This window comes from Nycticebus coucang, chromosome 19, assembly GCF_027406575.1.
Source record: "Nycticebus coucang isolate mNycCou1 chromosome 19, mNycCou1.pri, whole genome shotgun sequence".
Taxonomy (NCBI): domain Eukaryota; kingdom Metazoa; phylum Chordata; class Mammalia; order Primates; family Lorisidae; genus Nycticebus; species Nycticebus coucang.
The window spans coordinates 67,851,900-67,867,309 of record NC_069798.1 but is presented as its reverse complement, the minus strand read 5'-3'; the positions used below and the strand labels follow the sequence as shown (position 1 = coordinate 67,867,309).

Below are 15,410 nucleotides of genomic sequence, written 5' to 3'. Positions count from 1 at the left end.
TGATTATAATTATTTAAACTTTGAAAGGAAGCATTGGTCATTTTTGGTGACTAGTTATTTTTGATGACTAATTTAACAGTGTCATTTTAAACATCTAATTTCCTTTAAATTAACATTTTTTTTGTCATTCCATTCAAATGTCTACCTACAGTAACAGTGATAATGTGCTATGAACACTTAGCCACCCACACTAGAATTTTAAATCTATGTTCTTTTCGAATGCTGTTTTGGCGAGTTTCAGTGTGGGAGGTGAGATGACTTAAAACTTCAAATTTTCTATTATAGTCAAAGGCATAATTTCTCTGACATCTTTTTTCATTCTGAATAAGGAATTATACTAGAATAATGTTTTTAAATAAAATTTGTCCACATAATGACAATTTTTTCCATTTCAATTCTAACCAAACTAAAATAACTCAGAAGCATTTATTTACTTATCTTAACTGTTGAGAAATTACAGTCATTACACCTACCCGCACTTCTCTCCCACATTATGCTGGAAGGAAAGAATGCACTGTTTTCTTGCTCCAGAAAATCTTCTGTAGTCCTGTTTTTGTACTCCATCGATTGATTGAACCTTTGGACAGTTGAGCAAAGCACAGGACATCCCAACCTGATCTCTCTGCTTCCAAGATCTTACTTCCTAAAGAAGAACTTTTTTTTTCCCTTGGCACAGTAAAGAGGAAGATTATCTCTCTTACTTGTTGATGCTTCCGTGTGGATGTTATAGAGCTGGTCTGTGGAAGAGCAGGATGAATTTGTGCTAGCATAAGGCCTTCGCTTAGTTTTCCTTCTTGCATGGAAGGTAAGTGTATTACAGATAGAAAACATGGACATGCTGCATCCAACCAATGTGCATTGTCACAGAAATGTCAGGGTCCATTCGCGGATGCCACTTATCAGGGCCCGGGACTGGCCAGGTCTCCGGCCTCCTGCTTGTCCAGGTTCTGGATGCAGACTGCTATGCTACCTTGCTCAGGAACAGGTGCTCTTAGGTGCCCGAGGACTATTTACTTTAGCAGAAAGAGAGAGAGAGAGTCTTTGAGGGTGAAGTAGTCTTAGAAGAATAGAGCTTTAGCAGTCTATAACAGAGCTTAGTAATCTTTAGCAGAGCGACGCCATGCTGGTGTTCTGCAAGCGGGAGAGGAGACAGAGTCAGAGTAAGCAGGCCGATGATAGAATGAGCTCACACTCCCGACTGTCTTCTCCTCCAGCCTAATATAAGGCTGATCTCTTGCCGCTCAACACCGCAGGTGCAGAGACGGCCAATTCACCAATGCTCTCATCTCACGAGCTCTCTCACGCTTCTTAGGAGAGCTAAATCCCTCTCCATGCCCTTTCCACCAAGGTGTTCCATTGTTGAGCTACAAGTGTTTCTTATAACTCTCACTCCTCCTAGCCATAGGCTGTAGAGGCTGCTACACTGAAACAAGTATTTTATTTTGTCCTGTATCATCAAATCGTGATTTAATTCATTAGTCATTACATGTTCTATTAATATTCAAACACGATTTGAAAAATAGCATTAAAAAAAAGCTAACATGGAATTCCCTTAAAATTAGACATTTAAAATAGCATGGTATGCTTTCAAACTAAAACAGTGTTTAAAGTCATTTGGCCCCATCATAAAACAGAGTGTGAAGGTTGATGTTTAAGTGAAAGTATCTGTCAGTGGAAGCGAGATGCCAGATAGAATAGCATTTTTTTTCTTTTGTGAGCTTTCTTCTTATTCCACTTCTTCTAAGGAATTTGTCAAGCCTGTGCTCTGGGTCAGGCACTACAGGAGGTAAGCTCTCCTCAGTTCACTGTCACCGTGCAGGAGGACCAGGTCAGGGTTACCCAGTCTTCTGACTGCTCAAGAGAAATCTTTTTGTGTGTGTGAAATTGGCCAATTTTGCTACCCTGTATACAATAATATATGTATGTTACGTGTGTAATGTATTTATGTAATGGAGTAGAACCTCTGTAAGTTGACCACTCAAGAGACTATAACAAAGTGCATAGTGAGGGGGTCAACATAGGCACCAGGCCTGCTGTACTGACATGCACATTGGTATGCGGGCAGTCTATGAAAGTTAGGTCAAATTGAGGAGGTGGTCAACTATGGAGGTTCTACTATATATAGGGTGGCTATATTATATTTAGAACTGGAGAGAAGACATTCATTTTTAAAGTTGAGATCACACTGTATGTATTATTTTGTATCTTTGTTACCTTTAATGGTATAATACAAATAAGTATACTATATTATTTTTCCATAAGGTTAAGCATCCCTAATCTGAATATCCAAAATCTAAAATGCTCCAAAATCTGAAACGTTTTGAGCACTGACATGATGCCATAAATGGAAAATTCACTTCCTCACGATGTGTCAGGTCAAAGCCAAACTCAGTCAAAACTTTGTTTTATGTACGCAATTTTTAAAAATGTGGTATAAAATTACCTTTAGGTTATGTAAATGAGGTAGATGTGAAGTACTTATGAATTTCATGTTTAGACTTGGTCACATGTTCCAAAATCTTAAAAAACAATCCAAAATCTCAAATACTTTTGATCCCAAGCATTTCAGATAAGGGATACTCAATGTGAAATTAGTCTTCAAACTATGGGTGTCATATGGCTATATCATATGTCTGTGTTAGACAGACTTTTATTTTGTGCCGAATTTATAAATTATTTAATTTTTATTTAAAATAAAACTATACTAAATATCATGTAGATAAAAAAAAAAGAAATTGGCCAATTTTGAAATATTGCCATACATTCAAAAGTGTCTAGGTCATTGTGACGGCCACATCCAAGATGGGACAGGGACTGAAAGCTATTGGCTCCCAGCCTCTGAATGATGCTTGCCCGAGACTCAAGCACTGCCTGGGGGGACAGTTCACCGAGCAGCTGGTAGTCGCGGACACCTCAGGGAGGCTTGTCTGATGCACTTGTCCCAGTCTTAGCTGCTCCGAAGGTTTCCAACTAGAAACAGCGTGACGTGGCAAGGATAATGATAGAAGCCCAGGAAGACCGCAGTAGGCCTGTGGGGAAGGCTGCACAAGTTGCAGATGCAGGCTGGGTGTGATGGTTCACACCTGTAATCCCAGCACTCTAGGAGGCTGAGGCCAGTAGATTGCTTGAGCTCAGGAGTTCAAGATCAGCTTGAACCAGAGTGAGACCTTGTTTCTAAAAATAGCCAGGTGTTGTGGTGGGCACCTGTGGTCTCTGTTACTTGGGAGGCTGAGGCAGGTAGATTGCTTGAGCTCAGGAGTTCAAGACCAGCTTGAACCAGAGTGAGACCTTGTTTCAAAAAATAGCTGGGTGTTGTGGTGGGCACCTGTGGTCTCTGTTACTTGGGAGGCTGAGGCAGGTAGATTGCTTGAGCTCAGGAGTTCAAGACCAGCCTGAACCAGAGTGAGACCTTGTTTCTAAAAATAGCCAGGCATTGTGGTGGGCACCTGTGGTCTCAGCTACTTGAGAGGCTGAGGCAAGAGAATCACTTGAGCCCAAGAGTTTGAGGTTGCTGGGAGCTGTGACAGCACAGCGCTCTACAGAGGGTGAAGTGCAAACAAAACATAACCAATTGCAGCTGTAAATTAACAATAAATACTGAGCACCTACTGTACGCAGCATGCCCTGCGGGATGCTTGAAGCACAGAGATTAGTCAGGCATGGTCTCTGGTGTTGCAGAGCTTACAGGTTAGCAGGGGAGAGGCAGATTACTGATCATGAGCCTGGTGGCAGTAGGAGGAGAGATCACACAAGAGCTAAAACCCCCATTTGTTTCCACACATAAATATTTCCCAGAGACTTACAATCTGCCTGGAAGTTTAGGGACACTACAGTAAACAAAGCAGACATGGTCCGTGACCTCAAAGGTTTCACCGTCTAGCAAGAGAGGTGACAGGTTTTTAATTGTATAAATATAGTCACGCTAACGACGGGGATACTGTTCTGAGATATGTGTCCATAGGCGTCTTTGCCATCATGTCAACATCCTAACAGACCTGGATGATGTAGCCAGCTACACGCCCAGGCTATGTGGCACAACCCAGGGCTGCTGGGCTGCAAACCTGTACAGCACGTGGCCCTACTGAAAATGGTATCTGCACATCTAAACACAGCAAAGGTGCGGTGAAACCGTGCAATCACAGTCTGACGAGCCCACTGTCATCTATGTGGTTTATTGTTGACTGAAACATCACACAAGGCACGATCGTGTGTCCTCACCTACAATGATCATAGTGCCACAAAGGAACTAGGGAGGCTGGGAGCCCATAATTACTCAGGGGGGAGCAGGAAAAGCTTCCCTGAAAAACTATAGCTATGCTGAAATTTGAAGAAGAATGTGGAGGGTGGGTGTGAGGAATGAGTCAGATGGAGGGGGAAGTAAGAGTTCTGTAGGAAGGAGAGAGAACGCTGGAAGGCTCCGAGGCAGGCAAGCTCCTGGTTGCTGGACACTTGGGAGGACTGGAAGGACGGGGCTACTGGGGTGACCTAGTAGGGACACAGCAAGGCCAGAGAGTGAGCAGAGAGCAGGCCTTGCAGGACTTGTAGGCCTGTGATGTCAGCCGTCTTCCTAAGCAGGGTGAGGGACATACTGGCTGCAATGTCTTACAGTAGAGAGGGGCCATTGTGTAAGCAAAAAGACCTCTTAGGAGCTTTTGCAACAACCCAGCAAAAGTTGTAGAGGTTTTGGGTGATGAGCTATGGCAAGTGCCCGTGGAAATAAAAGGACGTGGTAGCTCACGAGAAATGGAGTGGACTGGTCTTGACACTGAGTTGGATTTGAAAGAGAGGGAATGTTGAAGGAGACTCAGGGATCTGCTCTCGACCAGCCAATGACTCATTCACGAGGTGAGGACCACTGGTGGCGAAGCCTGTTTGGAGGATGCACGGATGTCCTCATGTGGATGAGTAGAATTTTCCATGTGAAACAGGTGGGGCTGGGCTGGGAGTCGTGGCCATCTGGCAACCAAAACCATGGATGTTCCCAAGGTGGGTGTGGGCGGTGAGAAGGAACGACCCTCCTGTCTTGTGAGTCCCTCTTCTTGAACACCAACAAAAAGAAATGGTGTCACTGTCCAAGGCTCTCGTACCGTCCAGAGTACTCTCGTGCTATCTCCAAGCCAGTACAGTTTATGAACACACAACCGGGAACATTCCCAGCCCTTACTAATGATGTTCATAACCCCCAATCTTCATCACGGCAACTGCAATTCCACAGGCCACGTCCACTAATGACTGATAATTTGGCAGATTTCTCTTACCCCTCTTGGGGTAAGACCTTGGAAGGTTCTCCTCTGGACCCCTCATCATGCAGAATCTGGGTAAGCACAGGGCTCAGAGCCAGGAGACCTGACCTGACCCTGCAGGACAGAGACATGTGGACTCTATACTCTGATATTCCGGGACTGGAATCTCTCAGGTTCAACAACCTCAACTACCCCCTCCTTGTCTCCCAGTGGCAGTTGAATAATTAACCGAGACAATGTTGCGCTTAGAGAGATTCATCAGGAATGAAGCTCAATGAGTGCAACTTATTGTTTAGCAACATCTTTAAACATTACCTTACTCGGAAATGGTCACAATATATTTTATAAAAAATACTTAATTGATGAATAGAAAGACTCTTTTCAACATATAAAATGACATCAGCGTCGATTGCAGTGGGAATAATGCCATGTACCCCAGGCAGGTCCAGCAGAATTTTAAAATGCTACAAAGTCCTGCATGACCCAGTGAACACGACTGTGCTTTAGAGAAAATAATGCCAACGTTCAGTAACAAGGACTTGATATTCTTGCAGCGTCAGGAAGAACGTGCTGGCTTGACGTCTCCTGTTTCCAAAGCAAACACCAAATAGAACCTGTTACAAATGCCCATAACTAGGCCAATTCCTCCGTTGGGCCCATTTCTGTGACTTGAATCAGGGTAAACTGAGTCACCCACTGCAGGGTCCAATCATTCAAATGTGGTGCAGCAAGCTGTTAAAACTGACTTTTCAGGCTTGGCGCCTGTGGCTTAAGCGGCTAAGGCGCCAGCCACATACACCTGAGCTGGCAGGTTCGAATCCAGCCCAGGCCTGCCAAACAACAATGACGGCTACAACCAAAAAAAAAAAAAAATAGCTGGGCATTGTGGCGGGCGCCTGTAGTCCCAGATACTTGGGAGGCAGAGAGAGGAGAATTGAGCCCAGGAGTTGGAGGTTGCTGTGAGCTGTGATGTCACAGCACTCTACCCAGGGTGATAGCTTGAGGCTCTGTCTCAAAAAAACAACCCTGACATTTCAAGAACCAAGAAAGAGATGGGAAAAAAGTGAACGCAAATATGCTTTGTTTTTATTTGGAAACATAGGAGGAACATTTTTAATAAACCCTCAAATACTTCTCTATTAATGTGATTTAAATAATGAATTTATAAAGATTGGATTGATTTGTTTACATACACCCAACTGTAGAAAAATGACTTTTTTTTGTTTACACCATCAAATCCAATCAAGGCAAACAAGATGTTTAACTAAAATGATTAATGAATGCAGCATTAGCTGATGGCTTTAAATTTAGAATGTGTTACTAATGTCAGGGTTGATTAGTTCTCTATCTAAAACTGATGCTATTAAAAGCTTTGAGCAATTTAGATGTTGTCATTGAGTAAAATTCCAAAGGGGTGAGAGAAATTCCATCAGGATTGATTCTGCTGTGGTGCACATGAGCACAGAAGTTGCAGAGAGAGAAAGGGGGCCTTCCTGCTGGGAGAGGAGAAAAAAACTTGAGACTGTGAGTGGGCTGATTGGGCGGCATCCATCATAACAGAGGTGAAGAAGCTTGGAATGAAAAAAAAATACTCATCATTGCACATGGAATCCCAAATGGCATAAGAGTATGAATATTGATCATTTCAGCTTCAGAACTTTTTAAGAAGTGAGAGAAAATAAATGAATGGGAGACAAGAGTTTTACACAGTACTGTGCTTTAGTAACCCCTCTGAAAATGAAGCCACAGGGAAATCATTGTAGTCGGTGGTGGAGACCAACGTTTTTATTAATCAGATAAAAGGAAAGAGTGGTAAAGCAAAGGTGATCATCGGATGGAATGATTAGGTGTCAGGGACCAAGAAAGCAAACTGGAATGAGGATGTCAATCAAATTGCAAGGTCAGAGTCTAAACTAATTGAAGAATCACCCTACTCATGCTTAAAGGCTAGGATGAGCCCCATCCTGGGGGCCATTGCACAGGACTTGGGGAACTCAAGTTGCTGCAGGTAGCTGTGACTTTCGGACGGTGTACAATAGGAGGCTGCAAGCCATTTCCAATGTCTGTGCCTTTGAAATATTTTATTATTAGTCCAAATGTCCCAAGACATTTTAAATGGAAGAGAAAATGCACTTCTCTGGACCCCAATTGTCCGGCTATTTAGATTCCATCACTGTCTGGGGCCCAGGGAACGGAACCTGTCAGGGAGGCAGAGGAAGGCCCCGCAGTCACCCGTGTAGCTTGGCTATCTCTAGGAAAAAGGCCGCAAATAATTTGGACCCCTGTATGTAGTTCCACCTAACAAAGGAAAAGCAAAGGAAGACTTTGTTATAATTCCCATTCAAATGAAGGAGGAAAAATGTTCTCACATTTTTGCAGTAAGATTGATGTTATAAATTCAATCTAAAGTACTTAAAATACTTCTGAGATCCCAGTATAGAACTGTCTCACCCTTGCTATGACAGGGACATCAAACATTTTATTGTTTCTCACTAGTCTGGGAGGCATAGGAGGCTTATACAATCTGTCAACAGCATCTACATCAAATATTCCTAAATATCCTTTGTTATGGACTGAATTTTTCCCCCATATCCATATGTTGAAGCTCTAATCCCCAATGTGCCTGTATTTGGAGTTGGGTCTGGAGGAGATGGAAAGATTAAATAGGGGCAGAATGGTGGGACAAAATCCAATAAGGCCCAATAAATGTCTGCTGTTCACAAACCCAGTCTGCAGTATTTTCCATTCTGACATAAAGTGAATGGGAAACCCACAGGTAGCCCCCGGATTTGTGCAGTGAGGACCCCACCCCAGGCAGCCGTCAGCTGACCTGTTGATCTTCTCTTTCTGAGAGTGCTCTCCATCATCAACAGCTCCTAGCGGAAGCATCATCACACTCTTACAGATAATCTCCTGGAATAGTCTGGCAATCGGAATGGTTGATCCATCCCGGATCATATCTGGTTCTGTTCCAAACACTGAAACACAGGGAAAGAAGACATTTGTAATGAGACGGCTTCCCCCAGCAATGTCCTCCAATGCAGTGCTTGCTTTATCTTTATCTTCATTTTTCTTCCTTCTTGGTTTTCTTCTTTAGATTTGGTGCCTGGGATAAGTAAGCTCCTTGATATTGTGCAATTTATATTCTAAAATACTCAATAGAGTCCAGAAGGAAACTGTGGATGGCTTCTTTATAATTACCTACCTTAAAAACATTATTTAAAATACAGTTTTATTTTTAACTAACTTTAGAAAAGTTTAGAACTTAGGAAAGTTGCAAAAATAGTACAGAAAAAGTTCCCAGGTATCCCTGACTCTACTTCCCTCTTGTTAACATCTTACATAACTGTGGTACGATGAGAGAGAAGAGAAAATTCACACTGGTACAATATTATTAGCTACACTCCAGACTTTGTTTGGATTTCACCAATCTTTCCCTTTTTCAATTCCAAGATCCAGTACAGCCACCTGCTCTGCCTACGAGGATTGCTTCTTAGTGCAGTGGTTCTCAACCTTCCTAATGCCATGGCCCTTTAATTCAGTTCCTGTGGGTGGCGACCCCCAGGTTGAGAACGGCTGCCTTAGTGTTTTCTATTCTGTGACAGCTGAGTATCTCCTTGTCTTTCATGGCCCTGAGCATCTTGATCATTTGTTCTGTAAAATGTCCCTCGTTTGGGGTTTATCTGAGGTTTTCTTCTGATTGGAAGTGGTTGTGCAATTTTGGCAAGACAACGTACCTACTTTTATGGTTTACTCATGCCATGAAATATTGTAGAAATGGGCCTTTTGGGTAAAAAATACACAAACAAGTAGTGTACTATCCAAGAATGTCACAACATTTCTCTCAACTGTCAAGTATCCAATAATATAGTTTTAACGGTTATCCTAGGTTCTAGAAAGAGATGAGCTCAAGCCTAGCTTCGAGGACAAGTTGCCAGGGATGGAGCAGGAATGAAAAATAAAACAAGGACATGGGAGAACATTCCACCTCTCTTGGTTCACAAAGCAAGCTGTAAATTTGAATATAGGGGATGTACCTCATTAACAGAAGAGTTCAGCGTGCAAACAGACAGAAAGGGCTCTGATGTATCCCTGGGAACGCATTTCAGACCCCTTCATTGTTGGTAGCCTTGACATTTCCAACATACCTCTCTATCAAAAGGCATTATATTTACCTTCTCAACTCCTCTCCTCCTTCCTTCACTCCCAATGTTACTCGTAAAATACCTGCTAAAATTGAGGGGTGATGATGTAGGAAGCTCTCTAATTTTTCGTGTCCAGGACCTTTGTACTGATAACCTAACAGAGTCAGTGCTTCCGATCCCAGCCCTTCCTCTACTGCAGTGTGGGCTCAGGCCTCGGCTGGGATGTGCTGCTTAGGTCCACACAAGCACATGGCACCTGGGCCCACCTAGATGTAGGGAAGACATTTTGCTGTTGTTGGCAGGGTCCCCCTCTTGTTGCAGAAGCTAGAGAGACTGGATGTTCCTGCCTCACAGCCAGTGCCCAAACACATGCCCTCTGCCCGGCTCAGCCCGGAGTCTGCCAGACTTTAAATTTCCAAGTAAAACACTTCCTTCTGGACAAGCGATGTGGCATTATGGAAAAACCACTGGTTTTAGGGTTGGATAGGTCAGAATTGAGTTCCTCATGTGTTTTGTAATTTCATACAGTAAGCTCCTCTCCAGGAATCTCGTTCTGTGGCAATCTTCTGTGGCCCAGCTGAGGTCCATGCCCTCCTGGGCAGTTTGCATCAGCCAAGCAGTTCAGCCACAGATTTGAGGAGAAGTGGGACACACAAAGTAAAACTGAGACCCAAACCCAAGTGAGGATGGTCCATGGTTAAAAATCCTCCAGACAGACGTTGTCTTCATGCAAAGCTCAAGCAAAAACAGTCAAGCTTACACACACACACACACACACACACACACACACACACACACACACACACACACAGAGATGAGCTGGCTGTTCAGGACACCCTGCCTGCAGGTCCTGCATGCCCTGGCCTCTTTGAGACTAGGAAGAGTGGATCCCAGCAGAGCAGCCCAGTGTCTGACTATGCCTCTGGATTTTAGCTTCTCCTCCATTTTTACCCAAGGGATTTTCTTTACTTTCATACAAGTTAATCTCTATTTTGAGGATGCCTGTATATGTTGACCAACATTTCCATGAATTTTGCTTCAAGAGGGCTTGAAGGTTTTCTAGTCCATGATTTCCTCCCGAATTCAGTTTGGACACTGCCTTTGCCACTCATGGTTGGGTGCCCGTCAGCAAATTGCTTCATTTCTTTAAAGCCTTAGATTTTTGCTCTACATGGGGAAGAATGTTGGGAAGATTCCATGAGATGGCAGGTATGAAGTGCCCTGCACACGATGTGGATTCAAAATACGCCCTTTATAAAGGTTGATATTTGAGTTTTTAAAGGATCTGCTTTACCAAGTATCCCACAGGCCTCAGTGCAAACTGGAAAATCAAAATATCTTAAGATCCCACCTGTTCTGATCGCTCTTCTTGCTGCAAGATACTGACTATCATTAATATTTGCAATCCACGGGTGCAGTCCTAGTACCATAGAAACAGTCATCTGGTTGGAGCTATTTCTTTTGGAGAAAACATCTTCAAGATGGTGCTTCACCTAAAAGAAGACATTTCAACATTAAGAGAGATTTTTATGTCATCATGTCCAGTGGTTAATACAACCTTTTATCAAGAAAATGATTGAAATCTGAGTGTTAGAGCTTATTTGTTTTGCCAGAGGGCTTGACATAGAGCAAGAGCCCTCTTCCAGCTCAGTAAAGGAAGCCCCTGGCTTTGCCCCATGGAAGAAACCTTCTCTTACCTGCCCTCTGCCCTCTGCCCTCTGCCCTGCAATCCCCAATCCCACCCCCAGCCCTTCTCACTAGTGTCTCACAGATGGAGCTGTTTGTGTAATGTTTGCTGAAAATTATGACTCAAAATTACAAGGAGGACATCTCAATTGGAATACATTAGGGTAATGGATATTTTGGGAACATGAAGCATTTGGGAAATTTCCAGGAAGTAGGAGCAATTCTAAGCTACGCTGTGGAGGAGATTTGTTTTAGCATCATCCCCTATACATTTTTCCTTCCCAATTGCTACTGTAGAAACCCTCTAGGGGAAGGCTCCATACTCAACTATTTCTCCCATTCATTTCTCCAACCAGCATTTATGGAACATCTGTCATATTCCAGGGACTGTGCTAGGAGCTCCAGATACAGCCGTAAATAAGGCAAAGAAGTTATTGCCTTTATGGAATGGATATGATGTGGGGAAGAGGGGTAACACGTTGAAAAAGAAGGAAAGATGGAAGGAATGAAGGAAAGAAGGAAGGCAGGAAGGAAGGAAAGAAGGAAGGAAGGGAAGAAGGATAGAAGGGAGAGGAGGAGGGAGGGAGGGAAGGAGGGAAGGAAGAAAGGAAGGAAGGAGGGAGGGAGGGAGAAAGATTATTTTAGGGCGAAATCAATGAAAGGGGATGTTGGAATCAGAAATGACTGTTGGAATGAGGTGTGTCTTAGATAATTTATTCAAGAGTCTACTTTCTGTTAAACTAACTGGAGATGCATTGATGACAGGTTGGCAATTTAGACATACAAACTCATTCCAGATTAACACTTTCATTAAAAATGACTGCTTTCAAAGTGCTATCTGGAAAAACTATCGGGGCCTGAGATTTCCTGGCTCCACCCAAGTGTGGGCTATCCCCTCTCCATCTACACATAAACCTACCTTGCTTTCTCTCTACCACCTAATTTTTAAAAATTTCGTATCCACTCCAGCTCCAAATGTTTATTTACCTGACTATGGTAATGGCACCTAATTGGGGAAAGAGATTTTTACTGCACAAAAACAATATTGCTTTTTGACATTGTCCCAATCTTTTTGTATTAGAAGAAAAGACCCTTCAATAGCTGCTGAACTGTGATGTGTGGAGCTCAGAAAATGTGCTGCCAGGAAGGAGGGTGAGGGACATTTGTTACCTGTTCTTCCACCACAGACATATTCATGTGAGGGACGAGCCGGATTGAAAATTTTCCTGTAACTCGGCCAGGTATGACTGTCTTAGTTCCAGACTCATGAAATGCACCCTCGATCCCATGAATGGAAAGAGATGGGTACCCCCACAGGTGCATTAGAATTTCTTCCTGAATTAAAATAAAATTGTCCAAAGAATCTGTAATTAAAACTGGGTTGAATTGTTCAACTTGTATTAACCAGCTTCTGTCCATCTGATTCACTGTCATGACAAGTTAATTATCACCTTCCTTAGCTATATCTGGACAGAGGGGAGCAGGTGGACTTTTCCCCAGGATGAGAATGTTCCCTGGTCCACCTACACTGGCGCCCACCCACACTGCTCCCCACTCAGAAGCTCCCTCTTTGTCTGAGCTGCAGAATTTGAAGTCTTCTACTAACTGAATTTTATTATTCAGAAATCTTCAAAGAACTCTTTGGATATTTGAGGAGGTTTTCTTCCTTCTTACTTCACAGGCCTAGTCTGAGGGAAGAGATACTCCTCATAATAATAAACTCTGCCAGTTCCTGTCAGCACGAGTTTCCCTCTCCCGCAGCTCCTGCAGAAATCAGCCAGAGCTGCCAACTGCCTTGATATCAGGCAATCATTTTATAGAGAAGGAAGAGGAGGAAAGAAAAAAAAAATCTAAATTTTCCAGTAAGAAATGCTTTGGCTTTGTGTTTACTTGGCACGGTGAAGCAACAGTGTACCAATTTACAGATGGGTCCTGAGAGGGGTCTTGATTTTGTCTGGAAAAGGCAATAGGTGGAGATTTTGGAGCTGGAACAATCTCATTCTCCTCCGTCTGTGAACAGGTCACTGGCTGAAGAATGGCATGGGACTTCAGTTAACCAACTGCTTTGGAAAAGCACAGCTATGAAATTGCCATGCTTAGACCCCTGAAGCCATGAACTGGACCCCAGAAAAGGGACTGGTTGATCTAGCCGATAGGGAGGAGCTGTGAAGCGACCATATCTGCCTAGGAATTAGGTGACATCTGCTTTGGCTTCTAAGACATGCAGATTAGCACCAGACAATAAATGAGACATTTATTATCATCTTTCCTCTGATTATCCATCAATTTGCAACCATACCTTTGTATCAAACAGAAATTTCTTAACCTGGCTGCTATTCTTGTATTCTTCTAGGTCCAGATCGATGGATTTGTATATATTTCTTTCCTTTTCTGTAAGAGGAGCCACGTGGTCATAGATTCCAGGGATCAGGATACGACCAGAAGAGTCTACAAGGCTACCTACAGAACACACATGGGACACAAAGCCAGGCAGCAGCTGCCCGGGTGCTGACGTCATGGGCCCAGGGACAGCCCTTGGGTGACTCTTCTGGGTCACAGCAGGCCCTAGTCCCCTGGGTTCAGACTTACTTTGTACTCACCTTTTCAAGGAAGAGCTGAAAACACATGAGGCTGAAATAAATGAAGTCAGAGTGACTAACCTGGACCACGTACCAGGTACAACTCTGTATTATGGACAAGGTTTGTTTTGCAGATTTATCTTATGCTGAGTTAAAAGGTAATATGTATTCATTATAAAAAAATTTTAAATATGTATGTAATATGGGGCAGCACCTGTGGCTCACAGGAGTAGGGCGCTGGCCCCATATACTGAAGGTGGCGGGTTCAAACCCAGCCCCGGCCAAAAGAAAAAAAAAAAAGAAAAGGGAAAATATGCCATGATTATATCAATGTACATAGCTATGATTTAATAAAACAAAAGGGAAAATATGTATGTATAAGTATATATGTGTGTATATATACATACATGCATACCTGGAAAACTAAAACTTTCCATCACCCTTCCCAACTGCTTTCCCCTTATAAAAACACCCGACAATAATATAACAAATACTCATTTTTCATCAAAAGCATAATATCCTTGAGGTTTCATCTATAGGATCCCATCATGACTACAAAAATCTTTTATAGTGAGAGGTGGAGCAAGATGGCGGCCGAGTAACAGCTTCCCTGCAACTGGGCATGGTGAGTCTGGGGATATAAGACTCCAGGCATCTCTGGCTGGTGGGATCTGGCTATAATCATCCCTTTGAGGATACAGGGAGTCAGCAAGGGACTTCTGGACCCCAAGAGGAGGACAAAAACAGTGGAAAACTGGCAAGTGGTTGCGTGTGTCTGATCGACCTAATCCTGCCGGCAGCCATAAGTACAAGCAGCACTGAGACTGCAAACTGGAAAGGCCTTAACCTGTGAACTGTTTCGGTGTTTTTGGACTTGGCACTCAGTTGAACTGCCTTGGGAAGAGCTTGAGCAGGACTGCAGAGAACTTTGGGCATTGTCTAGGGCCCCAGACTGAGTCGCTGAGCAGGATGGAGCTAATAGTCTTCAGCTGTGGGCCGCAAGGAGCCATTGTGAGAGAACTGCCCCCACAAGCTCCGCCCTCAGGGTCGCAGAGCAAGGATGGGGCAGGAGCTAATAACCTAGTGACTGAGCAGACTAAAGGTGGGAACTGAGATGCCTTACAGCCTTAACCCTCTGGGGCAGAGTGAGACCAGTTTTGGCACACTGGAGCCTCAGGCTGTTGCCCTGGGTAGAATGCCATGGTGTCACAGCTCATAGCAACCCCAAACTCCTGAGCTTGGCACCACCTGGACCTCCATAAGAGCTGCACCGCAACCCCTGAACCGTGACCCCGGGCCTCCACATGCCCTGACCAGGAACTGCAGGAGCCGCACAACCTGCGTCCTCCCTCCTCTACCCTTCCTGCCTCCACACTGGCCCGCTTGTCTGGCCAGGAAGCCGCAGGCCCTCCGGAGCCCTCTCTACCTCTGCACAGAGCCCTTCTCCTGGCTAGAGACTGCTGGAGCCTTGGGCTTTCTGTGCCAAAGTCACTGGGTGTCAGGTACTCCCAGAACCGTGCGCACCACCTCCCACCCTGTTGCTGGATCTGGGTGTGTCACACTCCGGAGCTGCTACCACAACCAGAACTCCCTGGCTGGGGAAGCCCCAGAGGAACTACACAGGGTCACTCTCTACAAAGATCCAGCAACAATAGAGTGATCCCGCTAGGATCTAATCTCGGAGAGACACCTTCCCAACTCTGAGGATGGCCAGAGGCAATAGTGGAAAACAATCAAGAGGTGAAATCAACAGAAAA

At 44.0% G+C, this 15,410-nt stretch overlaps 1 protein-coding gene and 1 long non-coding RNA gene across 5 annotated transcripts in view; one reads left to right on the top strand and one right to left on the bottom strand.

Annotated features, from left to right (window-relative positions):
• Window positions 1–615: 615 nt before the first annotated feature.
• LOC128571984 (uncharacterized) lies at window positions 616–13,534 on the top strand. The gene is made up of 3 exons (XR_008376010.1): window positions 616–805; window positions 12,156–12,315; window positions 13,428–13,534. It is a non-coding gene; the product is annotated as an uncharacterized LOC128571984 (long non-coding RNA).
• Window positions 7,007–15,410, bottom strand: part of CNDP1 (carnosine dipeptidase 1) — a 62,952-nt gene continuing 54,548 nt past the window's right edge. For 2 of the 4 annotated variants that reach the window (XM_053571867.1, XM_053571869.1), the window contains exons 8-12: window positions 13,374–13,534; window positions 12,245–12,409; window positions 10,740–10,881; window positions 8,074–8,221; window positions 7,007–7,541 (exon numbers count right to left, since the gene is read on the bottom strand). In XM_053571867.1, the coding sequence (XP_053427842.1) occupies window positions 7,472–7,541; window positions 8,074–8,221; window positions 10,740–10,881; window positions 12,245–12,409; window positions 13,374–13,534 (686 nt within the window). In that variant the 3' untranslated portion in view covers window positions 7,007–7,471. The remainder of the gene's footprint in view (window positions 7,542–8,073; window positions 8,222–10,739; window positions 10,882–12,244; window positions 12,410–13,373; window positions 13,535–15,410) is intronic. The other 2 variants (XM_053571868.1, XM_053571870.1) reach the window with 2 other exon arrangements.